Genomic DNA, 24810 nt, shown 5'->3' on the forward strand with positions numbered 1-24810 from the left:
AACATATTAATTGCGGATTTACGGATAACGACTGTTTTTCCCCTATAAAAGGACCTAAACCTGCAAGAATTTTAGTATAGTGAAAACACAACAAGCTCTTCTTCATCTCTGCTCTGTTGTTTCTCTTACGTTTACTTGCTGTTATATTTTGTTGGTTCCCTGAAAGTCGAGAAGAATTCGCAAAGCCTTCTTGAAGCTCGTGCCGATGAGAAGGAGGTCGCCTGACCGAGGGTCGATGTATCTCCGAGAACTTTTATCGCGTAGCCCTGTACGAGAGGGGACAATTAGATTCTTGGAACAGTGTCTTGCACGCTTCGACCATCAGGCCGTATTTCTAACTTTCATTTATTTTCGTTTGATTCAATTTTATTTCTGAGTTACAATAATGATCTGATATTATCTAATTTAATAATCAACTATTTAAAATTCACGTTAATCTTTGTCTAAACAGCTAATATTCCCAACAATTTCTGCCTCAAATTGGTCTCCTCTCATTCCCACGTAAAGGGAACTGCCTTGGACAACTATAAGTAGTAGTGCATAATCTAAAGAGGTCTATGGTTTCTAACCTCTTAGTTGTTGATCACATTATTCCATTCCTATCAAGTCAATGACAAGATACCAAAACCTTGGATATGATTTGTGGGCCTCATCATCGAATCTGTGCAAATAACTTACTATTATTAAGTAGATATGTAACGGAATAGAAGGTCAATAAATTCTTTTTGGAATTGGAGTTGTTATAATACGTGAACCAATAACCTTCAATCTTTATCATGACCCTCGAGTTGAGTGCAGGAAAAAAAGATTTTAAGATGATATTAAATTTACAGGTTCAAAATTATCTGGCTGTGCGTTAAAAGAAAAAGAAAATATAATGTTGCATGAGTCGAGCTTTTGGTCTGTGGAAAAAGCCCTCAACCTATGAAAACATGTTGGAATATAAATTTATAAGCCTCAACCCTCATCAAAACTTCGGAATTCTCATATAGTAGAAAGGTTAAGAGATAAGTTTAGATAACATAATATTATAGCCAAATCTTATGTAAATAATGGGTACCATAATGGATGACATGCATTTATCTCATGTATATTAAATATGACAGATTTTAGTTCCATAAAAATATGACAGATTTAAATGTAGTTTCATAAGTGTCATTATCTAATTAATTATGCTTTAAAATTTTAATGAAAATTTATTAATTAAGGTTTATTCATTTCATGCAAGCATCCCAACAGTATACTATAAATCCAATTATATTGCGTTATGACTTACTGCATAATGGTATCGTATCGGCTTGAGTTTTTGAACTTTGTTTCTGGTGTGTTCCTGACTCAATCTAATCATCAGCTTGATCCCATATATCAATACTAAGGTGTTCTTGATTGTATATGTTGGTCATTGTTGTACATATCCCTTTTTCTTTGGGGTCCGGGGCAGTTTCCTTGTGTCCAATCTCGGAACTAACAGTGAGCTTTTGCAGATTCATCATAACCATTCTATGAAGCTTGAGATACAAAAGAAGTTGAGGGGACCATGTTTTCACATCTGATCATCATGTTGAAAGGATGCACTTTAATTTTGTGGTTTGCTTCTTCCTGCTCAAAGGAATAAAAAGGAAAAGGTTTCAACGGATGTTTCAGATTACTCCTGTTACTGAATGTCTCTCCTTTATCATGTAAAGTATGCTTGTCGTTGAGCAGAATGTGCTCAAAGTGAAACTAGAAAAGATAAGAGAAATTTAGGCTGTTGATTCAACACTTAGAATGTGCATGTATGCAATGGGATTTACCTCTATCAATTTAGTATCATCTGATAGGAGTGTTATGGTTACTCGAAAAAAAAACAATGGCTAATTCTCAATTAAACACCTCATAGTTTCCCCTATTTGCACCAATATACCCTCCTTTGTTTTTGGCAGCACTTATATACGATGAAGTTTTTGAAATTTGCAGTTTGATACCTTCTGTTATGCAAACAAAAGAATATTTACTTGAAAATTTTCGTTTGACGCTCATAGATTAATTGTAGAAATTTTAACCTTAGTATTTGTTGAATTAAGTGTTAAATCTATTCCAGTTTTACTTTAAAAATAAAATTTCGGTAGGTTTAAAATAGGAATGACTTTAATAGTAAATTTAACAACATTAAAGGTTAAAAAATTATTAAAACAGCATGTGAGCGTTTTATGGGAACATCCGGAGGTAATTTCTTATGTTTCCATAACAAAAGGTAATAAAATGCTGATTTAAAACTTTTGGATTTGCAAATGCTCCAAAAATCAAGTAAGGTTACATAAGTGCAATAACAGGGGAAACTATATGGTTCTTGAAGTGCTATTTGCTTTCAATTGTTGCTTTACTTTGTAACTCATCTTACTTGGACAGCATCTTGTCTGGAGATATGAACTAGCTATTCTGATAAAATATGATCCATATATTTGTGGCATAAATGATCTAAAGTCTTTGGTTAATTATCTGGCGAGTGAATAAAATGCTCTATATTCATAACATTACAGAAACAGGCTGCTTGTTCTGCATCTTGCCTAATTGCCCATCTTACCTGTGACCTTCAAAGGAAATTTTCTTCCTCAGCGCTAAATGTAAGATGAGACCACTATGTACATGATTTAGGCTCCAAATCCAGCAGCGAAAAACAATTAGAGCGTGTTTGGTTAGTGCTAGCTAAAGTTGTAAATTTATTTGCAATATCATGTTGTTCCAATTTCTTTCGCTTGAGCACTCTTAAAATCTTGGAGTTGCAACATTATCCAACAAAACAAGTGTACCAGAATTTGGACATAGTTAGAATGTATGAGATTCTAACTAAATGTTAAATGATGACATCGATGGTGATAACGCTCATGTTACTTGGAGACAATATTCAATGTTCATTATTTATTGCATTAATTATGTGTTAAAGGAGAGAGAGAGTTTTGGGGTAAATTTCCTTTAGATTTAAGTATTGATGTACACACACACACACACACCCACACACACACGTTAAAGGAGGGTGAGGTGTGCTCTCATACCCAATATGAGACTAAACTCACTACTAACACATATAATAATATCAACAACCCCCTCAAAATCATGTTGGATCAAACAAAGTAAGTTTGTGTACAAGAAATTAGAATCGATGAACAGGTAAGACCTTCGTAAAGAAATCTGCAAGCTCATCGGCTGATGAGACATGAACAAGTTGAATTGTTTGTTGAAGAACAAAATGAGCGTCGATCTCAATGTGTTTGGTCCTCTCATGAAATACTGAATTATTAGCAATCTTGATGACACTCTTATTATCACAATAGAGACGTGTTGGGTCCTTTTGTTTTGATGATGTTTAACAAACAATTTACCACTAATATTATTTATCTAGGGTTTGTATTTTGTATTTATTCTAGGTAAACAATATGTTGGAGGATGGATGGAATCGAGCATTCGCGATCATATCCAATGGAGGTTGGCGGAATATTGGTTGAAGCATTGCAATTCAAGTTAAAGATCCAAGTTCAAGCTTCATCCGCAAGTGTACCAAGATAGAGCTTCGTTGAAGATCACAAGCTTGGGTAATTTAGTTTAGGTTTTATATTATGTGTGTTAAGTACTCTAAGCTCAATATCATATACACACACATTTTATTTGGTTTCTATGTATATATATATATAGTTATGTATATATACACAAGTTTTGGTTTTATAGTTTACAAGTTTATATAAATATGAAACCTATATTATTGTTTACATATATATACATGTTTCATATTTGTTAAATGCATATTGTGCAAAACCTCATTTTCGCATAATATTGAGTTATTAGTTTATTGACTTAACAATCATAACATACATCTTTTATTAAGTCTATAAAATCAGTTTATAAAGTTTCAAAACATGGTTTATGTCCAATGTCAAAAACAAGTGTTTTTCATTTACATGTTTTGGACTATTTTGTAAAATAAAGAGATTTCTCTTTTTTGGAGGTGTTTTTAAAAACCAGTTTTTGTAACATGTATATTATCATGTTTGCATTCATTTCTCAAAGTTTTATATTTTTCTAATTTTATTTGCTATTTTTAAAATAGGTTTGAAAATCAGATTTTTGTTTCAAAACAGGCTGATAACCTGTTATCAGTTGACTGGTCAGTCGACTGATGACATCAGTCGACTGATGTGTCGACTGAAGAAATCGCCTGGAACAACAAAAGTTTCTGTTTTGTTTTGGTCGACTGACCAGTCGACTGATGAGATCATCAGTCGACTGATAAGGTCGTCAGTCGACTGATGAGCTAGAAAATGTCTCTAACGGTTTACTCATCAGTTGAATGATGAAAGTCGTTAGTCGACTGATGGCATAACGACTAGTTTTTTTAGCCTTTATCATGTTTTGGTTTTTTGGTCTTTTTGCTGGGGTTTCTTGATCTTTGGGGTTTCCTATAAATACCCCCTTTTTTGCTGGGGTTTCTTGATCTTTGGGGTTTCCTATAAATACCCCCTTATACCCAGCTCTATTTTATGGAACAAGAAGAAAGTTTTTAAAACAAGTTTACAAGGGTTTTAAAGTTTGTTTAGTGTTTGTTTACAAGTTTGTGAAGAAATTTTCACAAGAGCAAAGTGGAGATCATCCTTTGGTGTTTGAGCATTCACTCTTCTCCCTCTCTCTTGTTATCATTAGAGAAGTTTTTCTAAACTCATATCTAGCTAATTTATATGTTTGATTTTCATTTCTATGAGCTAGCATTTATTTGAGTTTAGTTTGATTTAATTTATCTCTTTGTACACACACAACCTATTGAGCTTATTGTATTTACATTCATAGTATAATTTGAGTTGTGGGTTTGTGACTTAGAGTGTGAGCTTACATTGTGTTCTCATCCATTGTAAAGAATAAATTTATTTATATTGTGAGCCTAATTATGTTGAACACTTTGTAATACACTTGTACACCGAGAGGAGTGTGTGGTGAGAGACGGGGTCGTCACAAGAGGAGTGGGGTAGGTGGTAATGCCTAGAGGTAGGTTGTAATTCCTAACACTTGAGGGAGACACGGGCTAGAGACCAACACTTGAGGTGGTAGTGAGTGTGATTGCAAGAGTGTGAATTGTAAAGTTTTCGGTGAACTAGAAAACTGAGTGTGAGGTGTAAACGTTATTCGGGTGAGCGTCGAAAACCCGGTTGTGATAGTGGAGATCTCCTCGAGGTGAGGAGCGGAGACGTAGGTCGTGAGGACCGAACTCCTCGAGGTGAGGAGCGGAGACGTAGGTCGTGAGGACCGAACTCCGTGATCATATCGTTTGTTTGTGTTTGTCATTCCTTTATATTCGTGCTTATCATTTATATCGCCTTTGTCAATTGCGTGTTGTTTATATTGCTCTATCACTTTAGTAGTTTGTTTACCCTTGTGTTAGTTTCATATCATTGCATATATATCTTGTAGTATATCTAATTTGCTAGGATATTTGTTAATAAGTTTTAATTTGGAATAAATCAGATTAGATTAGCATATAAACCATATTCACCCCCCTCTAGGGTTCTTTCCTAGTGGCATTAGGATACTTTCAAGAAGAGTAGGAGTCAAAACAAAATTACCAAAATCACTGAGAAGACGATGAAGATGAATAATCTCTTTAGCTATTGTGGACATTGCATGATACTCAATCTCGGTGCTGGAAAGGGCAATAACATCTTGTTTCTTACTCTGCCAGGAAATAAGGGAATCACCAAGAAATAAACAGTAACCTGTTGTAGACTTCCTGGTAGTTGGATCACCAGCCCAATCAACATCAGAATATGCACGAAGATTTAAAACAGATGTAGCAGGAAATAGAAGAGAGAGAGAGAGAGAGTTCTGGTACCCTGGAGATACCGAAGAATATGTAATAAGGCAGCATAGTGTACAGAACGTGACGCATTAACAAATTGACTGACAATGCCAATAACATGAGAGATATCTGGTCGAGAGATACACAAATAGACCAACTGACCAATAACATGTCGGTATCGGGTAGGATCAGATAGAGTCTCACCATCAGTAGTACCAAGCATAGAATTCTGTTAAAGTTGAATATCGACAGTTGCATCGTCAGTTAGCTCAGCACGAGCTAGAATATCCGAGAGATACTTTTGTTGAGACAGTAGTACTCCCCGTGGGTCCTGAGAAATTTCTAGACCAAGAAAATAGCAAAGAGATCCAAGATCCTTCATGTGGAACTGTTGTTGCAATTTAGATTTTGCTTTCTATATACCAGCAACATCATCACCTATAATGATCATATCATCTACATAAATGTAAAACCTCGTAAATTTTTTTGAAAAATACTAGGATAAATAATATTAAATGAGTTATACTATGATAAATATTATTTAATAATGAATGAGCATTGTAGTAATTGATTTGAGACCAATTAAGAGTATATATGCATTATACACCGATGCAATTCGAATCTAAAAAACAACCAATTAAGAGTGTATATGCATTGCACACCGATGAAATTCGAATCTGGAAAAACTCGAAAGACAAAAGTTGTAGGTCTCTTCAATATCTTTCCAACTCTTCTTTAATCATCTCATTCAGAGGTCGGACAAAAGAGTTATAGCCAAAATACTGAAGACTGTTTTCCCTGTCTGACTATGTTTCCTGTTTTGGGTCAGATTAGTTTGTTTCAGGTTTACCTATGTATATATATATATATATAAACATACCTAAAACTTCTCTTTTACATCAGATTTGTGAACCATAACAGCCACCCTCTCCCCTCAAAAACATTAGAGTATATTTGTGGTGAATTTTAAGAGCTTTGTGAAGTAAATACTGAGAAGAGGGCGAGATTGTCGGCGTTCGGTGAGGGAGAGATTATTTTATTGAATCCTTAGGTTTTCCAGAAGCATTTTGATGTGAGTTTCATCTCCTCTAATCCCATCCCCATTTTTAATTGATTTTTATTGAGTTTTATTTAGTTTTTATTGAGCCTTAAACCTAGTTTAAGTATGAATATTATTCTCGTAAGGTATATGATATAAAGATTCGATATTTTTGCTTTAAAAATTTATAAGTGAATTTTCTAATGTGAATTTAAGAGCTAAAATAAAATTTAACATGAGTTTTTATTGATTTTTATTGGTTTTCATGATGTTTTGATGAATATGAACATGTTAGGGTTTAGACAACTTAACTAGATTTCATGTTTGTATTTCATGTAGATAATTGAACCCTAATCATATTAAATAAGATTTATTTTATGTGTCTTCATGCAAAATTAGCAACTTGTAACTTTGTAGATCAAAACCCGAACCGAAACTCAATTTCGGCCATTGCTCGGGTCAGTCCACCAAAGTTAAGGGGTCAGTTGACCAATCCCACTTGTTTTGCCTTGCGTACATTTGTGCACGTGTTTAGTCGACCGAAGGGCTTTTGTCGGTCGACTGATTAGTGTAGAGTTGTGAATGGTTATTTTCTTCATACATGTTTGATTGTGAACCCTAAGTACGTGTTGCACATCGAGATACGTGTATTTTGTACGAGGATACACGAATTGGATTTGAGCACGCACGACCGTTTAGAGGTACATAATATAAGCTTTCCATTTGTCATGACAGATAATGACATATACACTACATTTCATGATTGTTTGAATGCTTAAGTGGGTTAGTAGGTATGTCACAATGAGACCACGACAGACAACACTCAAGGTGGCTAGTTGTTATGTTAAAATAAGACCGCAACAGACTACACTCCATGTGCATTATTATTGAGTAGGTTAGTTGGCATTCCGCTATAGGCGTCAAAAAATACCTATGGGCTTTCTCACGTAGTTTGAAGCAAAGAGAAGATGATGAACATCATAATCCAAGTCACAGAAGCTTAATTAGCATCAATGAATGCATGAAGTAAGTCGACGAACCATGTGAAGCAACGGAACTAAAGAATGGCGAAGATACGAACTGATCAGGAGCTACGCTTCGCTTAAGAAAGATGAATCTCCCCTCATGTCTCATCTACTCCACATGTGATTCAACTATGGATGCTTACAGATCTCCTCGTCAACTTTCATACGTACTTTTAATGGCACAATTCTGAGTTCAAACGACTAAGATACAGTAGAAACAAACGGGACGCGCAAAACAGCGCCCCGAGCATCAGTGAAGACACCGCGAGTGTCTCGGCCAAGGCTGAGACACCCATGGTGTCTCATCCATGGCGGAGAAACCCCAAGTGTCTCGACCGTGGCCGAGACACTACGGGTGTCCGCAGACCAAAAAATGTAGTTTGAGCTGTTTTGAACTATTTTTTTTCGACCGTTAACCGCCTGGATTTGTCCCAACTGATCTAACATCATCTAAGAACATGATAAAGTGGTTACAATTGAGGATAAGATCAAATAATTTGTTCTTATCTGAAAACAGAGCTCTTGAAGCCTATAAATATAGCCCTAGGGCCTTCATTTGCACAGATCTGGAATTCTCGAGCGTCGGCGAAGCCCTACTGAATTGGAGACTGAAGGAGCATAAATTTCAGAAGAGAGGAGGAGATTGGATTGGGTTCTTAGATATAAAGAAAAAGAGCTCATCAGATCTGCAATTCCCGTTAGGCCATCAGTCGACTATCAGGTTTTATCAGTCGACTGATGAGATGACCGTTGTAGGCATTTTTCAGCTCATCAGTCGATTGACGACCTTATCAGTCGGCTGATGACCACATAAGTCGACTAGTCAGTCGACCAAAATAAAACAGAAACATTTGAAGATTACAGGCACATTCTTCAATTGACTTATCTGTTGACTGATGTCATCAGTCGACTGATTAGTCGACTGATAACTAGTTATCAGCCTGAAATAATTTTTTAAAAATAAATTTTAAAGTCCTTTTAAAAATAGCAAATAAATTTCAAAAAATATAAAACTTTGAAAAAAGTTTATAACCATGATTATGAACATATTGGAAAAGGAATTTTTGAATTTGCTCTTACCATTTGTGAAAACTCAGAAATATTCAAAAATGCTAAAATACATGTTTTTCAAATATGTTATTTTTACTATTTTAGCTCAAATCAAGTTCTGAAAACTTGTGTAATCATTTTATGGACATAATAAAAGATGTTAGCGAAAACTTGTGTAATCATTTTATGGACATAATAAAAGATGTTAGCATGGTTTGTATAGTCCAAAACATATTTGAATGTATTTTGCATAAAAACACCTATTTTCATGAAAATTCACAAATGTAATATGTGTGTATTTTTGAGCTTATAGAATTAACACACATTATATAAACCTTAAACTAATTTACAAAAGCTATGAGATCTTCAATATGCTTGACTTGGTTGCGGATAAATCTTGATCTTGAATATGACTTGATATGCAATAGCTTCATACCGATATTCTGCCAATCTCCATTTTATGTGATCGTGAAAGCTTGATTCCATCCATCCTCCAACAACATTGTTTGTCTAGAATACCTAATAAGAAAACATAAACACTAGATAAATAATATTAGGAATTATTTATAATCATCAAAACAAGATTAGAAGATGTAGGCTCATAACATGAGACCTAACATCAAGAAGTAAAGAAGTCCAGAATACCGTGTCCATACCCGAGAGAGTGGGAATCAATCCCGTACCCGACGAAGTTTAATTTAATCAACTTCATGCCGTTCGATGAAAAGTGTTCCCCTACTAAACATTTAATATACTTCAAGTCTCATTTAGGAATAATCTCCGGCAATGAGCCTTTGATGGTACGATCATTCATTAGCACTCTTCACGGAACAGTCTTCGATTGGTATCGTCGTCTTATGCAAGGGAGTATCAGCAGTTAGGATAACATGAAAGACATATTTCTTACAAATTTCATCAACGATGATACCTAGGTTTCAATCGGAACATTATTCGATGAGAAACAAAAGGGCAGAGAGTTAGTCGAGAACTTTGTCAAGCGATTCCGGAACAAAGCAATGAATTACAGAGATCTGTAGGCGTATAAAACTGCTTATAGGTCCCTTAACACAGCTCGGCACGGTGATTCAACAAATCAACGAACCATCGGGTGATGTATCCAAGCGTAATCGTTAGACCGCAACATCGAAGCTAAGTGAGATGCGATGAAGTAGATTAACGAGGCTACGAGGCTAACGAACCGCACGCGAACAACAGAATACATCCACTCGCGTGCGGAATCAAGTTAACGGTTCGGTGAGTCAACAAGTCATCTAACTGTGGGACGGATTCGAATTCAAACACCGAAGCGGATTTACTGCCAAATCAGGATCCGGACTGCCAAATCAGAGTCCAGATCAACAATAAAACTCGGATAAACCGCGAAACCAAAAAACGGACACAACGGCACACCCAGGAGAGCTTGGCCAAAACCTATGGCTCATTTGTCAAAGGTTGGAACTTTGGGAGCCGAAATTCTGCCGGATTGAGAATTGGACTTGAACTTTTGGAGCTTTGAAGACTCGACTCTCAGATCTGGTTCTTGGCGATCATCCACGCCAAATAAGGCAGGAGTTCGAGAGAGATCAGATCTGAGATCTACACGGTTTTCCTCCGGATCAAAGCTTGGCCTTTGATCCCGAGAAGAGTCTCGATTTCGCTTGGTCGGTTTCGATTACTAAAGGCTAATATTTCCATGGCGAAATAGTACCCCCGGCTATTATTTCCTTCGTGAAATAGCACCCGTCATAACGTGTAGATCCGACCGGATCAAGATCGCGCGGTGGTCCACGGATTAACCCCGGCACTGGCAAAGAACCCACAAAAGCGAGAGACCGTAAAACAGGATCTCGCAATTCGTTCGACATAAAAGGAAAGTTGTAATTTTTATTTTTTTCTTTGATCTCATTGTAACCGGATCTTATAAAAAGACCGGATCTTTGTAATTGATAAACCGTTAACAAAGGAATCAATGGAATCAATGAAAACAACTTTCACCGCGAACAATCTGGCGACCACAGTGGGAGCCACCGATCTCACTGCCGAGATCGTCGCGTCGCAGCCACGGATCTCAATCCCGGTCGAGGAGGAGGTTGAGTATGAATTCGACCAGCAAAAGTTCGAGGAGTATCTGTCATCCTCGTCCGGATCCACCTCCCCTCGCAAGTCCAAGAAGTTCTCCTCCAGGAGAAAAGTTCGTTGGTATGAAGAAGTGCAAAATGCCAACGAAGCTCTCACCCTAATTGACGCCAAAGTTGCGTCGGGTGAAATTCCGCCGACCTCCAACCAGGTCAACCCTGTTCTCGCCGATGCCTCCACCGTTGAGGGCGTTGTGACTCTCTCGAAGAGAGCCCGCTAGAGGCGATGTTAACGCCTGGCGCGGTAACTCACTGACGGAATCCGCTATCACGCGGATCTGAAGAACAGGAGAGGCAAACAGCCCCACCCACCGATGAATGGCAGCTCTTCTAAGCCGCCAACGAACGAATGGGTCCGTGTCAAACGGAATCGTTCGACACTCGAAGAGCGCATTCGCAAGCACCGCGCACTGTCAGCGCAGACACGGACTCGAGTCCAAGAAGCCCGTAGAAGTCTGCAGAAGGAAGTGGCCAAGAATCCGCCACCAACCCGCCAAGTCTGGAGGCCGAAGTCTGAAGCGGCGATTCAGGCTAAGGCATAATCGTTGCAGCCTTCAACGCAAATCCAGCCTCCGGCGAACCAAACAAAATCGCCGATAATTCCCATGGCTACTCCGGGAGATCACGCGGAATCATCCCGAAGAAGAAGATCAGTTTTGGAGCGCCTCAGTCCAATTCCCGATGAAAGAAGCAAAGCTCCAGTTCAAGAACGTTTGGGCCCGATGAAGAAGCCCCGAACGACTCAACATGCTGGGTGTCGCCGACACCTCCAACATGACAAAAAGATCAGGGTAGCTAGGAGCACCAATTTGCGCATTGAAGTCCAGGAGCCCGCTGAGAACTCACGCCCACAAAGGCATGTTTCGAGGCGCGTGACTTTTGAAAGCCCAAAGAAGGCAGTTCACCCTCAGAAGGAAACATTATCGTCTGATGACGATAGCGTTATACCTGAGAAGTCGTGCCAACACACGATAGGTTACTCCGACCTTCAAGCAGACGAATTGTACTATCGTGCTGAGGGTACGAGTAAAACCAGGAAAAGGAGTCCTCGAGAACAAGAAATTCAATGCCCCTGTTCCAAACTCATTCGGGCAGTATTGTCTGAGTGCAACTGCACTAATACAGTCCCCGAGAGAATTTCAGTCTTCGAAAGACTCAGTACCGAAACGCCAAAACCAAAGCCTAGGCGTTTCCGACGAAGGAGAGCGGTGGTTGAAGATGGGGAATTTCCGAGGGTCACCACCAATATGACCAGCAAAGGGACATCGACACGGGATAATCTCGAGTCGATTCTGAAAGTACCCCGGCGTATAACCCGTCTGCAGTCTGGAACCATCAAATGAGCAACTTATGGTAGGGTTCGGACAAGGCTACCTTCAGAAGATGAAGAATCTGATGCCGGTTCCGCGGTTGCATCAGATAATATGGTATCCAGCGAGGGACAACCCCGCGAGGCACTTATGATAAGTACGGAACAAGTGGCCAAGATGCTTGAAGAGACCATGGCTAAACAACATGAGAGCTTCAGGTTCGAAATGCAGATGGCCATGCAGAACATGAGAGAAATGCATGACCAACAAATCCAAGCATTGACGAACCAGCAATGCGAGCCAAGTCGTCGTAACCAGGTTAATCTAGAAGATGAAGACACAAATGCGAATGAGACTCATAATGCCAATAATCCTCCCGTCAATGCAGGGGGTGGTAACGAGAATGCTAGTGAAAACACAGGCGAAAGCTTGAAGATCAAAAATCTCGAGAGCAAAATCAATACATTGATTTCCGCTCAAGAGATGAAGAAAACAGCCATTCCTTGTCCATACCTAAGAGAATGGGAATCGATCCCATATCCGGCGAAGTTCAATCTAATTAACTTCACGCTGTTTAATGGGATTCTAATTAACTTCACGCTGTTTAATGGGATGGGTTCACCCACTCAGCATTTGATTTACTTCAAATCGCACCTGGGGGTTATCTCTGGTAATGAGCCTCTGATGGTACGGTCCTTCGTTGGCACTCTTCGTGGAGCCGCCTTCGATTGGTATCGTCGCCTTAAGTCAGGAAGCGTGAATAGCTGGGACGACATGGAGACTAAATTCCTCGCTAACTTCTTTGACGTCGACACCGAGATATCCATCGGGTCGTTACTTGATGAGAAACAGAAGGACGGGGAATTGGTTGACACCTTTGTCAAAAGGTTCCGGAACAAGGCGATGAACTATCGGGACCCGATCATCGAGGTATTCATTATCCAGACTTGCCACAACAACCTTGCGTTGGACGTGTTGGAAGCAATGGGGACAGCACCGTCCAAGACATGGAAGGATTTGAAGGTCCGAGGAGAGCAAGCCGAGTGATTCCTCAGAAGGAAGAAGGCGGAAAGAGGCCAACCGGCGATGAATACTCCAAAACAGAACTTCGTCCCACGAGGGTGTTCGCGGGGAAAATCGTTGCTTTCTTCATTGATTCCATTGCTATCTTGAATAACAGTTTTTCGGTTACAAAAGATCCGGTCTTTTTTAGATCCGGTTACAATGAAAATCAAAAATAAAGAAAATTAAAAATTACAACTTTTTCTCTTTGGTCGAACAAATCGCGAGCTCCTGTTATTCGGTCACTCGCTTGCGTGGGTTGTTTGCCTGCGCCGGGGTTGTTTGCCGTGGACCACCGCGCGATCTAGATCCGAGCAGATCTACGCAGTATAACGGGTATTATTTCACCAAGGAAATAATAGCCGGAGGGATTATTTCACCAAGGAAACAATCGCTCGAATCTCGGGATCAAAGACCAAGCTTTGATCTGGAGTGTAACAACGTAGATCTGAGATCTCGATCCCCTCGAACTCTTGCCTTTTGTGATGCAGGTGCTCGCCGAGAATCAGATCCGAATGTCCAAGTCTTCAAGCCTTTAAAAACTCCAAGATGAGGTCTCAATCCGGCAGAGTTTCGGCTCTCCAAAAGTTCTCCCAAAAAGTCCTTTAAAATGATGAATGACCCCGCCTATTTATAGGCAACCAGATCTGTGCATTTGGCACAGATCTGGGCGGCCACCTCAGGGTGGCTCGGCCTTGGCCGAGCCACTCCGGGCTTTGTGTGTGTCCGTCGTCCGGTTGTTTTGGTCCTTGTATCCGCTTCGTCCGTGATTCGGTTATGCGGTTGATTGGTCTGAAATCGATTCGTTGACTTGATTCCTGATTTGGAAGTCTGGATCCCGATTAGGCAGTAAATCGGCTTTGGTGTCTGAGTTCGAATCCGTTATATGGTTGGATGACTCGTTGACTCCCTGGACCGTTGGTTTGATTCCGCACGCGAGTGGATTCATTCCGTCGTTCACGTGCGGTTCGTCAGCTTCGTAGCCTTGTTAATCCGCTTCGCTGCGTGTCACTTGGCTTCGGTGTTGTGGACTGACGTTCGTGCTTAGATACGTCGCCTGATGGTATATTAGTTCGTGTTGAACCGTGTCAAGGGACCTATAAGCAATTTTATATGCCTACAGATACCCCCTCCAAAGTTTTCCAGTCTCGTTCTTTTATAGAAGAGTCTGGAATACTTTGGATATGACTGTCCCAACCTTCAATCGGTGTAACGGGCTCTTGGAATGGCTTCTATTCTCGATTCCTTCAATCCTCCAGGCTATTCGGTGCTTTGTCGAATGCTTGAGAGGGTTCCGGTGCTGCATTTATTGTCTGACCGTTGTCGGAATTTTGAATTTGAAGTCGATTCTTGATTTCCTGGCTTTTTAGCTCGAATTAGTTGCTTCAACATGGAATTGACCATCGGTTGACGGCTTTGAATCTTCATTGTGACGCGTTGTCCGGCGTTTAACACAGTTTATACTCGTAAGTATTTTGGAGTCTACACAGTTTAAGCTCTTAAGGAGTTGGAGCGGGGAGGTCTAGTTTATACTCATACACTCCTGGGAGTTATGTTAAGTTATCCTTAAGAATATTTTTTAGAAAAATATTCTCGAGAAACTTCTCAACAAAGAGGAGGGAATAGTTTATACTCGTATACCTTATTGGAGTATTCTTTAGGTTCGAATAATCTGAACCGGCCCAAAAAAAATGTGCCAAAAAGGCAGTATTTGGGTTCAAAAATCTCTCCGACCCTTCCAAATATATGGTAGAGGGGTTAAATAGGTGAAGGACTGAACCGTAGGTTGATCAAAAGTCGTTTCAATGCTTAATTCAGCTCCAATTTGAATTCTGATTCAAATTTGGTTCAAACTGGTTCAATTTGGCTCAGACTGGCTCATTCTGGTTCAATCTGGCTCAATTTGGTTCATTCTGGTCTGGTCTGGTCCAGCCAGGTTCAATCTGGCTCGATTTGGTTCATTCTGGCTCAATCTGGCTCATTCTGGCTCATTCTGGTCCAATCTGGCTTGGTCTGGTTCAGCCCGGTCTGGTCTGGTTCAGCTAGATCTGGTTCAAGGCTATAAAAGGGGTTCTTTCTTTTCTTTTCTTTTCTTTTCTCCCTAGGGCCGGCCGAACCCCTCCCCCTCTTCTCTTGATTTCTCTTCCCTCGAGCATCCATTCTCTTTCAAACCTTGATATTTGTCTTAGATCTGGCTTTCCTTTGAATCTTGGACTGAGGAATCTCCCAAAAACTCTAAATAAAAAGTTTCTCTCAGGCCCCTCGAGCGTGTGGTTCAAGTTTCCTTAAAGGTCTCGCCTTTATTGAATTTTGAGCTTTTCTTCAGGTAAATCCTCCGCAATCTTGATCTATTTCATGTTTGATCTAGTGTATGGAGTCGCGGGATCGCATATAAGGGTTGAGGGTGTGATTTGAAGCCTCAAGCTCACCTTTTTAGGGGTGGAATTGCGATAAAAAAAATGGGATTTTTCCTTTTCTAGATCTGATCCCTCAATTTACCTTGCAGGTCTCTATGTCCCGTATGGCGAGGGGTCAATCCTCAACCGCGCCGACTGATGGCGCGCCTCCCTCTTACGCCGGTGAGCTATTTTTTTCTGGAAATTTACAAATTAGTCCATTTTTTCTTGGAAATTTACAAATTGGTCCTTTTTCTTTTTTACTCCCCGTTGTTCTCCTTGGTGAGGCAACCAGGAAAAGCCTTGATTCTCCTTGGTGAGGATCGACGCTTCAAAGATATGTTTTGCTTGGTCAAAACACTATCTCATAATAAATAAAGGGGGCGTTTTGTCGCTGCGTTGTGCCTTATAAGGCAGGGATATATTGTCGATATACCCTATCTTATGAAGGTACAACGTGGCCAAAACATCACACCCTTTATAAGGCAATGACTCTATCTTACCCTTTCGTAAGATGAGTTCAATTTCCTTTTATAACTGGAATTAACAAACGTTTAATTGCTTGTTCTTAGTTGAATACCCTTCTGGAGCGTTCTCATCTCACACAGTATACGGGCGTCGTGGTGAGTATTATTCGACCTCCGACGATGTTTCCCCTATCCCAGTCACTCCTCAGTTCGTTTTGGGCACATCGACTGAGGTTGCCCAGGCGGTGAAGGAAGGTGGGCACCGAGCTCTTCGACAGTTGATTACCGATGCACCTCTTGTGAAGGACGCCAGTTCTATTCAGCCTCTTCGGAAGACTGATTTTTTGTTTGGTGATTCTGTCAGTAAAACTGGCAGTGGCTTCATATATTTGCCGAAGATTCCTCGGCATCGTTCATTGACTGAGTTCAGGCGTCAGGCCGTGACACGGGAGATGTCGTGGCGCTTGACGGAGGAGCATGAGAGCGTCCATTGCGGGTACATCACTCATCGCAGAAGTCACATCACCGGATTGCGTCCCGGAGTACTGGGGTTGGATGCACCACCACGTAACGAGTTCCTCGCCACCGCTTCTACCTTGAGGAATCGCCTCGCTGCTCTAGGGTGGGAGATGCCTGCGTCGCGTCACAGGATTTATGGTTGGGTCCATTCTTTGGACAAGTTTTGGTGGACCCGTATGACGACGTATGTCTTGAGCCGATGGGGCGAGGAGTTGCATTCTTGTGGTTTATATGCAGCCGTTCGTGCCACCATGTATGGCTTGTCTGTCAGCGCAAGGCATTTCTGTGCTTTGTTCGAGCTTTACAATTCAGATTCGAACACTTTTCTGACCCGGCAAGGGGAGTTGGGTTTGGCTCTTCACGAGATGCACAGGATTTCTGGCTTACCCATGGGACAGATGTTGTATCAGGAATACTTTCCCTCCAACCATGAATTAAGTCCGCTGAAGGATCGTATGCCCGATCGCTACGAGACTCTATGGGATCTCACTTGTCACTATCATATAGCTTTGGCGTAGTCTGAGCCTTTAGCATAGAGGACTAAGACATTCGTGAGTCTGAAGTAGTTTGCCAATTATTTGTTCAAGACTCTGGAGAGTAATTTTGGCGAGGCTATTTGTGAGTTGGCCCCACTTACTCCCTCAGGGGTGAACATTCTGCTGAAGAAGATTGACGCTCATTCTTATACCACTAGCAGTTCTGAGGGTGGCTTTCCTGCAGGGACTAAGTTAAAATCATTCTTGTGGCATGCTACCGCACCGATTCGACCAATGACCCTTCTTGCCGGTTTCCTCGCTATTTGGTTAAAGAAATGCGTGGTCTCGTACCAGTCTTGTGACGCTCTGCCCTTGGAAGTACTCTATCCAGCAGTTCAGCTTGCCTACAAGAAAGAACTCTCACTTCTTCCGGTGATGGTGGCTAACATTCACCGAGGACTTCGACAGCTTTCTGGTGCCTTTACACGGAAGGAAAAGGAATCGCCGACTCAGATTCCCACCCTTAAGACAGAGCTCCCGTACACTTACTTGATGGCTTGGTTTGTCCTTCACCGTCCCGATATGATGTCGGTACCGAGCGCCACAGATCATTCCGTTCCTTTACTACAGTTGCTTGAGAACGGCAAGTGGGAGGGGCGCGGATTTTCTGACATCAGACAGCAGCTGCAGGTCCACAAGTGTTGGACATTTTCCACTTGCTTTCCGCAGTTCTCCGGCCGATATGGCGATACTTTGATAGATGAGGAGAGGCCGAGAGAGTATCGAACCCACTTGGACATCGGGTGCTTTAACTGGCTGGTGAACATTAGGCCAGGTTATCTGACTTTTCGGGTAAGGGATCAGTGCTTCATAGAGCCATATCTACCCTGCCGATTCGCTCGTCAGTTTGGCTACGATCAGCTTTACGTCGGGAATCCTCGTCAGTAGCTTCGGACCCACGGCGGTTTGGTAGATGGTCTCCGTACGTGGTTGTGGACCGTGACTGGCTGTACTGGTGCTAAATTTAGTCTCCCGAGTGCTGATCGGCAGTTGAACCTCACTTTCTTAAGCTGCAAGTGGTTGTTAGCAGCCAACAAGACTATCCCCGTGAAGCCGATTGCAGAGCTCGTCGGATTGATGAAGAGGGAAAGAAGACCTTTCATTCCGCAGACGAGGCTTCAGGCGGAGATCCTGAAGGTTATGAAGACTTTTCCGAGCGAGGTTTGCTATTCATCTTTTCCTTCCATCTTCCAGAAATATTGAAACTGACTATGGTTTGATGTTTCAGGGACCACAGTTGACCAGGATGAAGAGTTCTGTCCCCCTCCCCAGGCGAGACCTTCGATTATTATCCCTGCTGCTAGGCGGAAGAGATTTGCCCGTAAGCCGCGTGCAGCTTCCCGAGCATCTGATATGGACTTGGCTGGTGATGATCCTGCTAGTGACGGAGGTAACATCTACTCTGTAAACCACCTTCTTGGTTATTCGGAACATTGACTCATGCTTTTCCATCTCTATATAGGAGAGCGTGGAGAGAGCGAAATGAGTCCCGATTCCGTTCCTGTGTCTCCTGGTGAGCCTGACCCGCTGCCCCAGTTAAAAAGGCCTACAGGGGTTGCCGACATTAGGGAGGATAGCAATGTAGGACCTGATTCCGCAGATCCAGGTACATCTACTATTGACAATGTATCTTTTAGATGGTATACAAAAGAATTTGTGTATCCTCTAATCATCTCTGTACATCTTGCTTCTTCAGATAACTTGCAGGAGGCATACGTGGATTTTGGGAATAAAGAGGCTAACGCATCCATAAGGGGTAACTCATTTCTGTTGGTTGTAGTCTCTTTATTCTTCTTTGGTACTTATATTCTTTTACATCAGATTTCTCCATTGATGATTTTGACGAGGAAGGCTTGATAGCGGACACTCCTACACTCCACTTCATGTATAGCTCTCCTCAGTTTGATGGCCAGCTACCTGGAGACATATTTTCCGAGCCCACGTTCGATAATAATCTTGAGGATGATTCTTTCGAAGGTATATGCCTCCTCCCAAATTAATTATAGGACTAGCCAATTTTGACTAATGCAGCTATAATGTGATGCCTCTGAGAATTCTGACTTGTATTTAACAGGAGTTTTTGTTGAGAATGACCCTGTTGAGCCGGCTATGGGACCAACTACACCAGTTGATACACCCCCAGCCGTTAGACCTCCACCACCCCCAGTGACTCAAGAGGGTATGAATACTATTTACTTACTCTTCAAGGTCTTTTTCTGACGGTTTTTTTTTATCGTGCAGGGAATTCTTCTCGTCTTCATATTCTGGCGAGGGAGTTGTTATCTGATGATGATCCTGAGAAGATTGTCATCTGTATAGAAGTCCGCTCCTTCTTCTCTTTCATGAATGCTATGATTGGCAAGCTTTTCCATGGTGGACTTTCTCTTCGCCAATTCAAGCCTTTCCTTGATTCTAAAGTCAATTTGATAAGGGAAGCGGGACATCCAGATTTGGCACAGGCTATAGTTGATGACCTTGATTGCCTAGAGCATGAGCTTCAGATGTTTCGTGAGCTCCGAGATGCAGGTGCCTCCTCATTTATTGCTGCCGAGCTGGACACCCGCTTACAGTCATCACGCGAGACTCGGATTTTTGCTGAGCTCGAGATTCAGATGCAGCGGGGCCGAGTAGATCGAGTTAAGACGAGCCTTGCTACTAGATTATCTTCGCTTGCCGAGCTCGATCTTTCTATTACCTCCTGTGCAACCGAGATAGACCAGCTCAGAAGAACACTCCGTGAAAAAGAGGAGACTTTGGATATTCTTCAGATGACGAAAGCACAGGATCAGCAAACCCACACTGCTTTATCTGATGAGTTGAGATCCCTGGAGCAGAAGCTAGCCGAGACAGAAGAGATCGCTGCGAGGACTTCAGCCACCACCGAGGAGTCCAGATAGACCAGCTCAGAAGAACACTCCGTGAAAAAGAGGAGACTTTGGATATTCTTCAGATGACGAAAGCACAGGATCAGCAAACCCACACTGCTTTATCTGATGAGTTGAGATCCCTGGAGCAGAAGCTAGCCGAGACAGAAGAGATCGCTGCGAGGACTTCAGCCACCACCGAGGAGTCCATCAGGGCTGAACTTAGGCAAGCTTATGATGAGAAGCTTTCTAAGATCAGTCAGCAGATTTTTGGTCATGGTCTTGATGTATGATTTTGTTTGCTGAACACTTTGACTTTTGATTCTCTTAGTGAAACTTGCTTTCGTCTTTATTATGATTCGTCATTCCATTTGAAATGATTGACCACAATACTCATAGGATTTTTGGCAAACCCTCAGCCATCAACGGGTTTGATGAGCCTTTACCGACCACCGTTTGAGTCGGGCTAGCATGCAGATTGTTTAAATCCGTTCGCATGTAACGTTATGCTCGGAGATTGAATTCTCCGAGACTTTGTGCTATGATGTCGAATACATAGACTTCGCCATTGTTACGGGAATAGGCTACCCGGCGACACGTGTTAGGTGTTGACTTCAGGATTTTTGGCTAACCCCCAGCCCTCAACGGATTTGATTAGCCTTTACCGACTACCGTTTGAGTCGGGCTAGCATGCGGATTGTCTAAATCCGTTCCACACGTGACGTTAAGCTAAAAGAGTCAACTCTTTTAGTGCTACGATATTGAATACGTAGACTTCGTCTTTCTCACGGGAATAGACTACCCGGCAACGCGTGTTAGGCGTTGACTTATCCCTACTTAGGCTTCGGGATGAGATACCCCAGAATCGAACTCTGGTGTCTTTTTCAATCGGTAAAAGACTAAACCGGCAACGCGTGTTAGGCGTTGACTCATCCCTACTCAGGTCCGCATGTAACGTTGTGCTAAGGGAATGAACTCCCTTAGACTTCGTGCTATGATGTCGAATACATAGACTTCGCCATTGTTACGGGAATAGGCTACCCGGCAACACGTGTTAGGTGTTGACTTTATCCCTACTTAGGTTTCGGGATAAAATACCCCAGACTGGTCTTCTGGTGTCTTTTTCTACGGCGAAAGACTAAACCGGCGACGCGTGTTAGGCGTCGGCATATCCCTTCTTAGGATTCAGGATGACATTCCCCATGCGTGTAAGGCATGGATTTTGGTGTTATTAATAACGACCTGCCACAATGTTGAATATGTGGACGGGTGTTCTTTTTAACGGTTAAGAACTAACCGGCAGCGCGTGTTAGGCGCAGACTTAACCTTGCTTTAGTTTCAGGATAACATACCCCAGAATCAAAGTCTGGTGTCTTTTTCCTTGGAGAAAGACTAAACCGGCAGCGCGTGTTAGGCGCAGACTTATCCCTGCTTAGGATTCGGGATAAACTTCCTAGGATGAATCCTAGATTGATAAATTTCGGAAAAGATCGATGCGGGAAAGGCAGAATTTTATATTCTATTTCCCGGTCTTCTTTTAGGGTGAAGGCGAACCCAACAGACAAGGAAGGAAGAATTTTATATTCTATTCCCTGATTCTGGAAAGGAAGAATTTTATATTCTATTTCCAGCGAGGAAGAAACTAGAAGTGGGGTGTCCACTCCGAGAATCTGGAAAATTTAGATAAACTTGCCTTTTATAGGATGAGTTATCTAAACTGAAAATGGGTTCTTCGTTTATCGAAGTGGAATTTCAACTTTGGCTATAACCATGGGAAGGCTTGACCAAAGAGAAAGAGAAGGGAGTTCTTTCGTTTATCGAAAGGGGACTCCGAAATGAAAATGGACCTCTTGTCTATGGAAAGAGTCAAGAGGGCCAGATGGATACTTTTGGTGGACTCACTGTCAATTGAAACTGATCAGTGAGGGATTTTGGTGGTGACAATGATTTTGGGTTATCCTCTAGAATATTAAGTGTAATATTCTTCAAGGAACTTCCCGGTAAACGAGTTATCCTGAATGTACTAGGGATAGTACTTTTTCAGGAACTTCCCATTTATTGGCATTAATTGCCTGGCGCCCTCTTGAGTAATCAGGCGATATGCGCCGTTTGAATAGACTGTGTCTATTACAAACGGTCCTTCCCATTTGGGTTCGAATTTACCTTTCTTCTTGGAGGTGAGAATTATTGGTCGGCGAGCAGCGAGGACCAGATCTCCTTCCTTGAAGCTTCTCTGTCGGACTCTTTTGTTAAAAGCCCTTGACATCCTGGCTTGGTAAAACTCGATGTGTTGTTGAGCCTCCAAACGCTTTTCATCCAGCCTCTCGAGCTCTTCGAGACGCTTCTGATGTTGTTCCTCCGTCGTCATCTCCGTTGCGAGGGCGATCCGAAGGGACGGAATCTGAATTTCCAGCGGTAGCACAGCTTCACATCCGTATACCAGCGAATACGGGGTAGCTCCCGTAGGCGTGCGTATGGTGGTGCGATAAGCCCAGAGTGCTTCACCGAGTTTATCGTCCCAGTCTCGTTTATTGGTCTTCACGAGCTTGGACAGGATCTTAATGATCGTCTTGTTAAACGCCTCCGCTAATCCATTCGCGGCGGGGTAGTAAGCTGTCGACGAAACATCTTCGATTTTGAACTTGTCGCAGAATCTGACGAAGGCATTGCTTATGAACTGTGGACCGTTGTCATGAATGATCCTTCTTGGCACGCCGTGTCGGTAAATGACATGATGCTTGATGAAATTGATGACGTTGTTCGTCTTCACTTCTCTAAGCGGAATCGCTTCAGCCCACTTTGAGAAATAATCTGTGATCGCGAGGATGAACCGATCACCTTTGACTGAAGGGGGAAAAATAGGACCGACTATGTCCATGCCCCAAGTCTCGAACGGCCAAGACGTGGTTGACGTGTGCAACTGCTCTGGCGGTTGATGCATATAATTCGCATGTATCTGGCAAGCGTGGCATTCTCGTGCGTATTCGATTGCGTCACGAACCATCGTTGGCCAGAAATATCCCATCCTCCTGATGCGATCATACAGTTTAGGACCGGGCTGATGCGCACCACATTCTCCTTCGTGTGCTTCCTTAAGAACTTCCTTTGCTTCTCTGTTCGAAAGGCATCGGAGTAAAAGACCGTCGTACCCTCTACGGTATAATGTATGGGTTTCAGTATTATAGAAGAATCTTGGAGCTCTTCGGCGGATTGATTCCTTTTCTTTTACATCCTCTGGCAAGATACCATATTGGACGTAGTCGATGATAGGAAAACGCCAATCTCGGGACTCAGACCCAATTTGAGTTGAATTCACCTCTTTGGCGTTCACGTTTCTATCCTCTTCTTCTTCAATCTCCGTACTGTATATGGGTACGCAGAGTTGATGCGTCCGTACTGTGACTAACAGCTCAGCTTCGGGAGGCTGTGCCAGTGATACTGCTAGTGCCGCCAGTGCGTCTGCATAAGCGTTCTGGAGACGAGGGATGTATTCAATAAAGAATTCTTCGAAAGATTCTGCCATTTTGATGGCTTCCTGGTGGTACGGGATCAGGTCTTGATTCCTGACTTCATACTCACCGCGAACTTGGTTGACTATCAATTGCGAATCTCCAAAAGCTTCGAGATATTCGACCCCCAGCTCTTTGGCGAAACTGAGTCCAATGAGAAGCGCGTTGTATTCGGCAACATTATTGGAGCACGGACTAGTCAACGAATAAGCCCGAGGCATCACGTGCTTTCCAGGGGAGATTAAGACGACTCCAACTCCAGAGGAAACTGTAGGACATCCCGGGGTTATTACTCTATTAACTGCCCTTGAGGCACCATCGAAGTATAATTGCCATACTTGTTGGTGTGATGTGGTGTTAACCTCGTGGGTTTCATCCGGCAAGTCATCATATACTTCTGCCGTATCTGTGGTCGGGTTTGCCGCCAAAAGGTCACAAATCGCCTGTCCTTTTATCGACTTCTGCTGCTTGAAGTGCAAATCGTATTGGGACAAGAGAAGGGCCCACTTCGCTAGACGCCAATTCATAGAGGCCGGTTGCGTCATAAACACCCGTACTGGATTAACGTTGGAGATAACGTAGATCGTCTGTCCCACTAGGTAATGCCGCATCTTTTGCATCGCAAATACCAATGCAAGGCATTCTTTCTCAATCATCGGATATCGAGACTCAGCGCCTACCAAGGTCCGACTGAGGTAATAAACTGCCTGTTCGTGACCGTTATCATCGTCTTGCGCTAGTAAGGCACTTATCGAGTGGTTCATCGCCTTGAGATAAATCAAGAACGGTTTACCAGATTTCGGTGCAACGAGAACAGGAGGGTTCGCCAGATATGTTTTGATATCTTCGAACGCTTTTTGGCAGGCATCATCCCAGATGAATGATACTCCTTTCTTGTTCAGCTTAGAGAACGGTTGGCACTTCCCAGAAAGATTTGAGATGAAACGCCGGATATAAGCTAAACGCCCTTGCAATCCTCTGAGTTCTCTCAGATTCCTCGGGGGCTGCAATTCATGTATCGCCTTCACCTTATCAGGATCGATATGTATACCCTTAGTGGTGACGACGAACCCAAGAAAT

At 42.2% G+C, this 24810-nt stretch overlaps 2 protein-coding genes across 2 annotated transcripts; both read left to right on the forward strand.

The window, feature by feature from the left end:
* Window positions 18666–19357, forward strand: LOC109821246. Its single transcript, XM_020387427.1, has 4 exons — window positions 18666–18747; window positions 18820–18963; window positions 19054–19113; window positions 19209–19357. Exons 1-4 carry the CDS (start codon window positions 18711–18713, stop codon window positions 19355–19357), a joined length of 390 nt encoding a protein of 129 aa, XP_020243016.1. The 5' UTR covers window positions 18666–18710.
* On the forward strand, window positions 19515–20254 carry LOC109821248. Its single transcript, XM_020387428.1, has 2 exons — window positions 19515–19536; window positions 19599–20254. Exon 2 carries the CDS (start codon window positions 19700–19702, stop codon window positions 20252–20254), a length of 555 nt encoding a protein of 184 aa, XP_020243017.1. The 5' UTR covers window positions 19515–19536; window positions 19599–19699.

Source organism: Asparagus officinalis, chromosome 8, assembly GCF_001876935.1.
Source record: "Asparagus officinalis chromosome 8, Aspof.V1, whole genome shotgun sequence".
Taxonomy (NCBI): Eukaryota; Viridiplantae; Streptophyta; class Magnoliopsida; order Asparagales; family Asparagaceae; genus Asparagus; species Asparagus officinalis.

Excerpts from the sequence above, each read along its gene's own strand:
- LOC109821246 (XM_020387427.1), top strand. The coding sequence starts at position 18,711 with ATGGACTTGGCTGGTGATGATCCTGCTAGTGACGGAG. Across the intron at positions 18,748-18,819 it reads TGATCCTGCTAGTGACGGAG|GAGAGCGTGGAGAGAGCGAA; the intron begins GTAACATCTACT and ends ATCTCTATATAG. Across the intron at positions 18,964-19,053 it reads ACCTGATTCCGCAGATCCAG|ATAACTTGCAGGAGGCATAC; the intron begins GTACATCTACTA and ends TTGCTTCTTCAG.
- LOC109821248 (XM_020387428.1), top strand. The coding sequence starts at position 19,700 with ATGAATGCTATGATTGGCAAGCTTTTCCATGGTGGACTTTCTCTTCGC.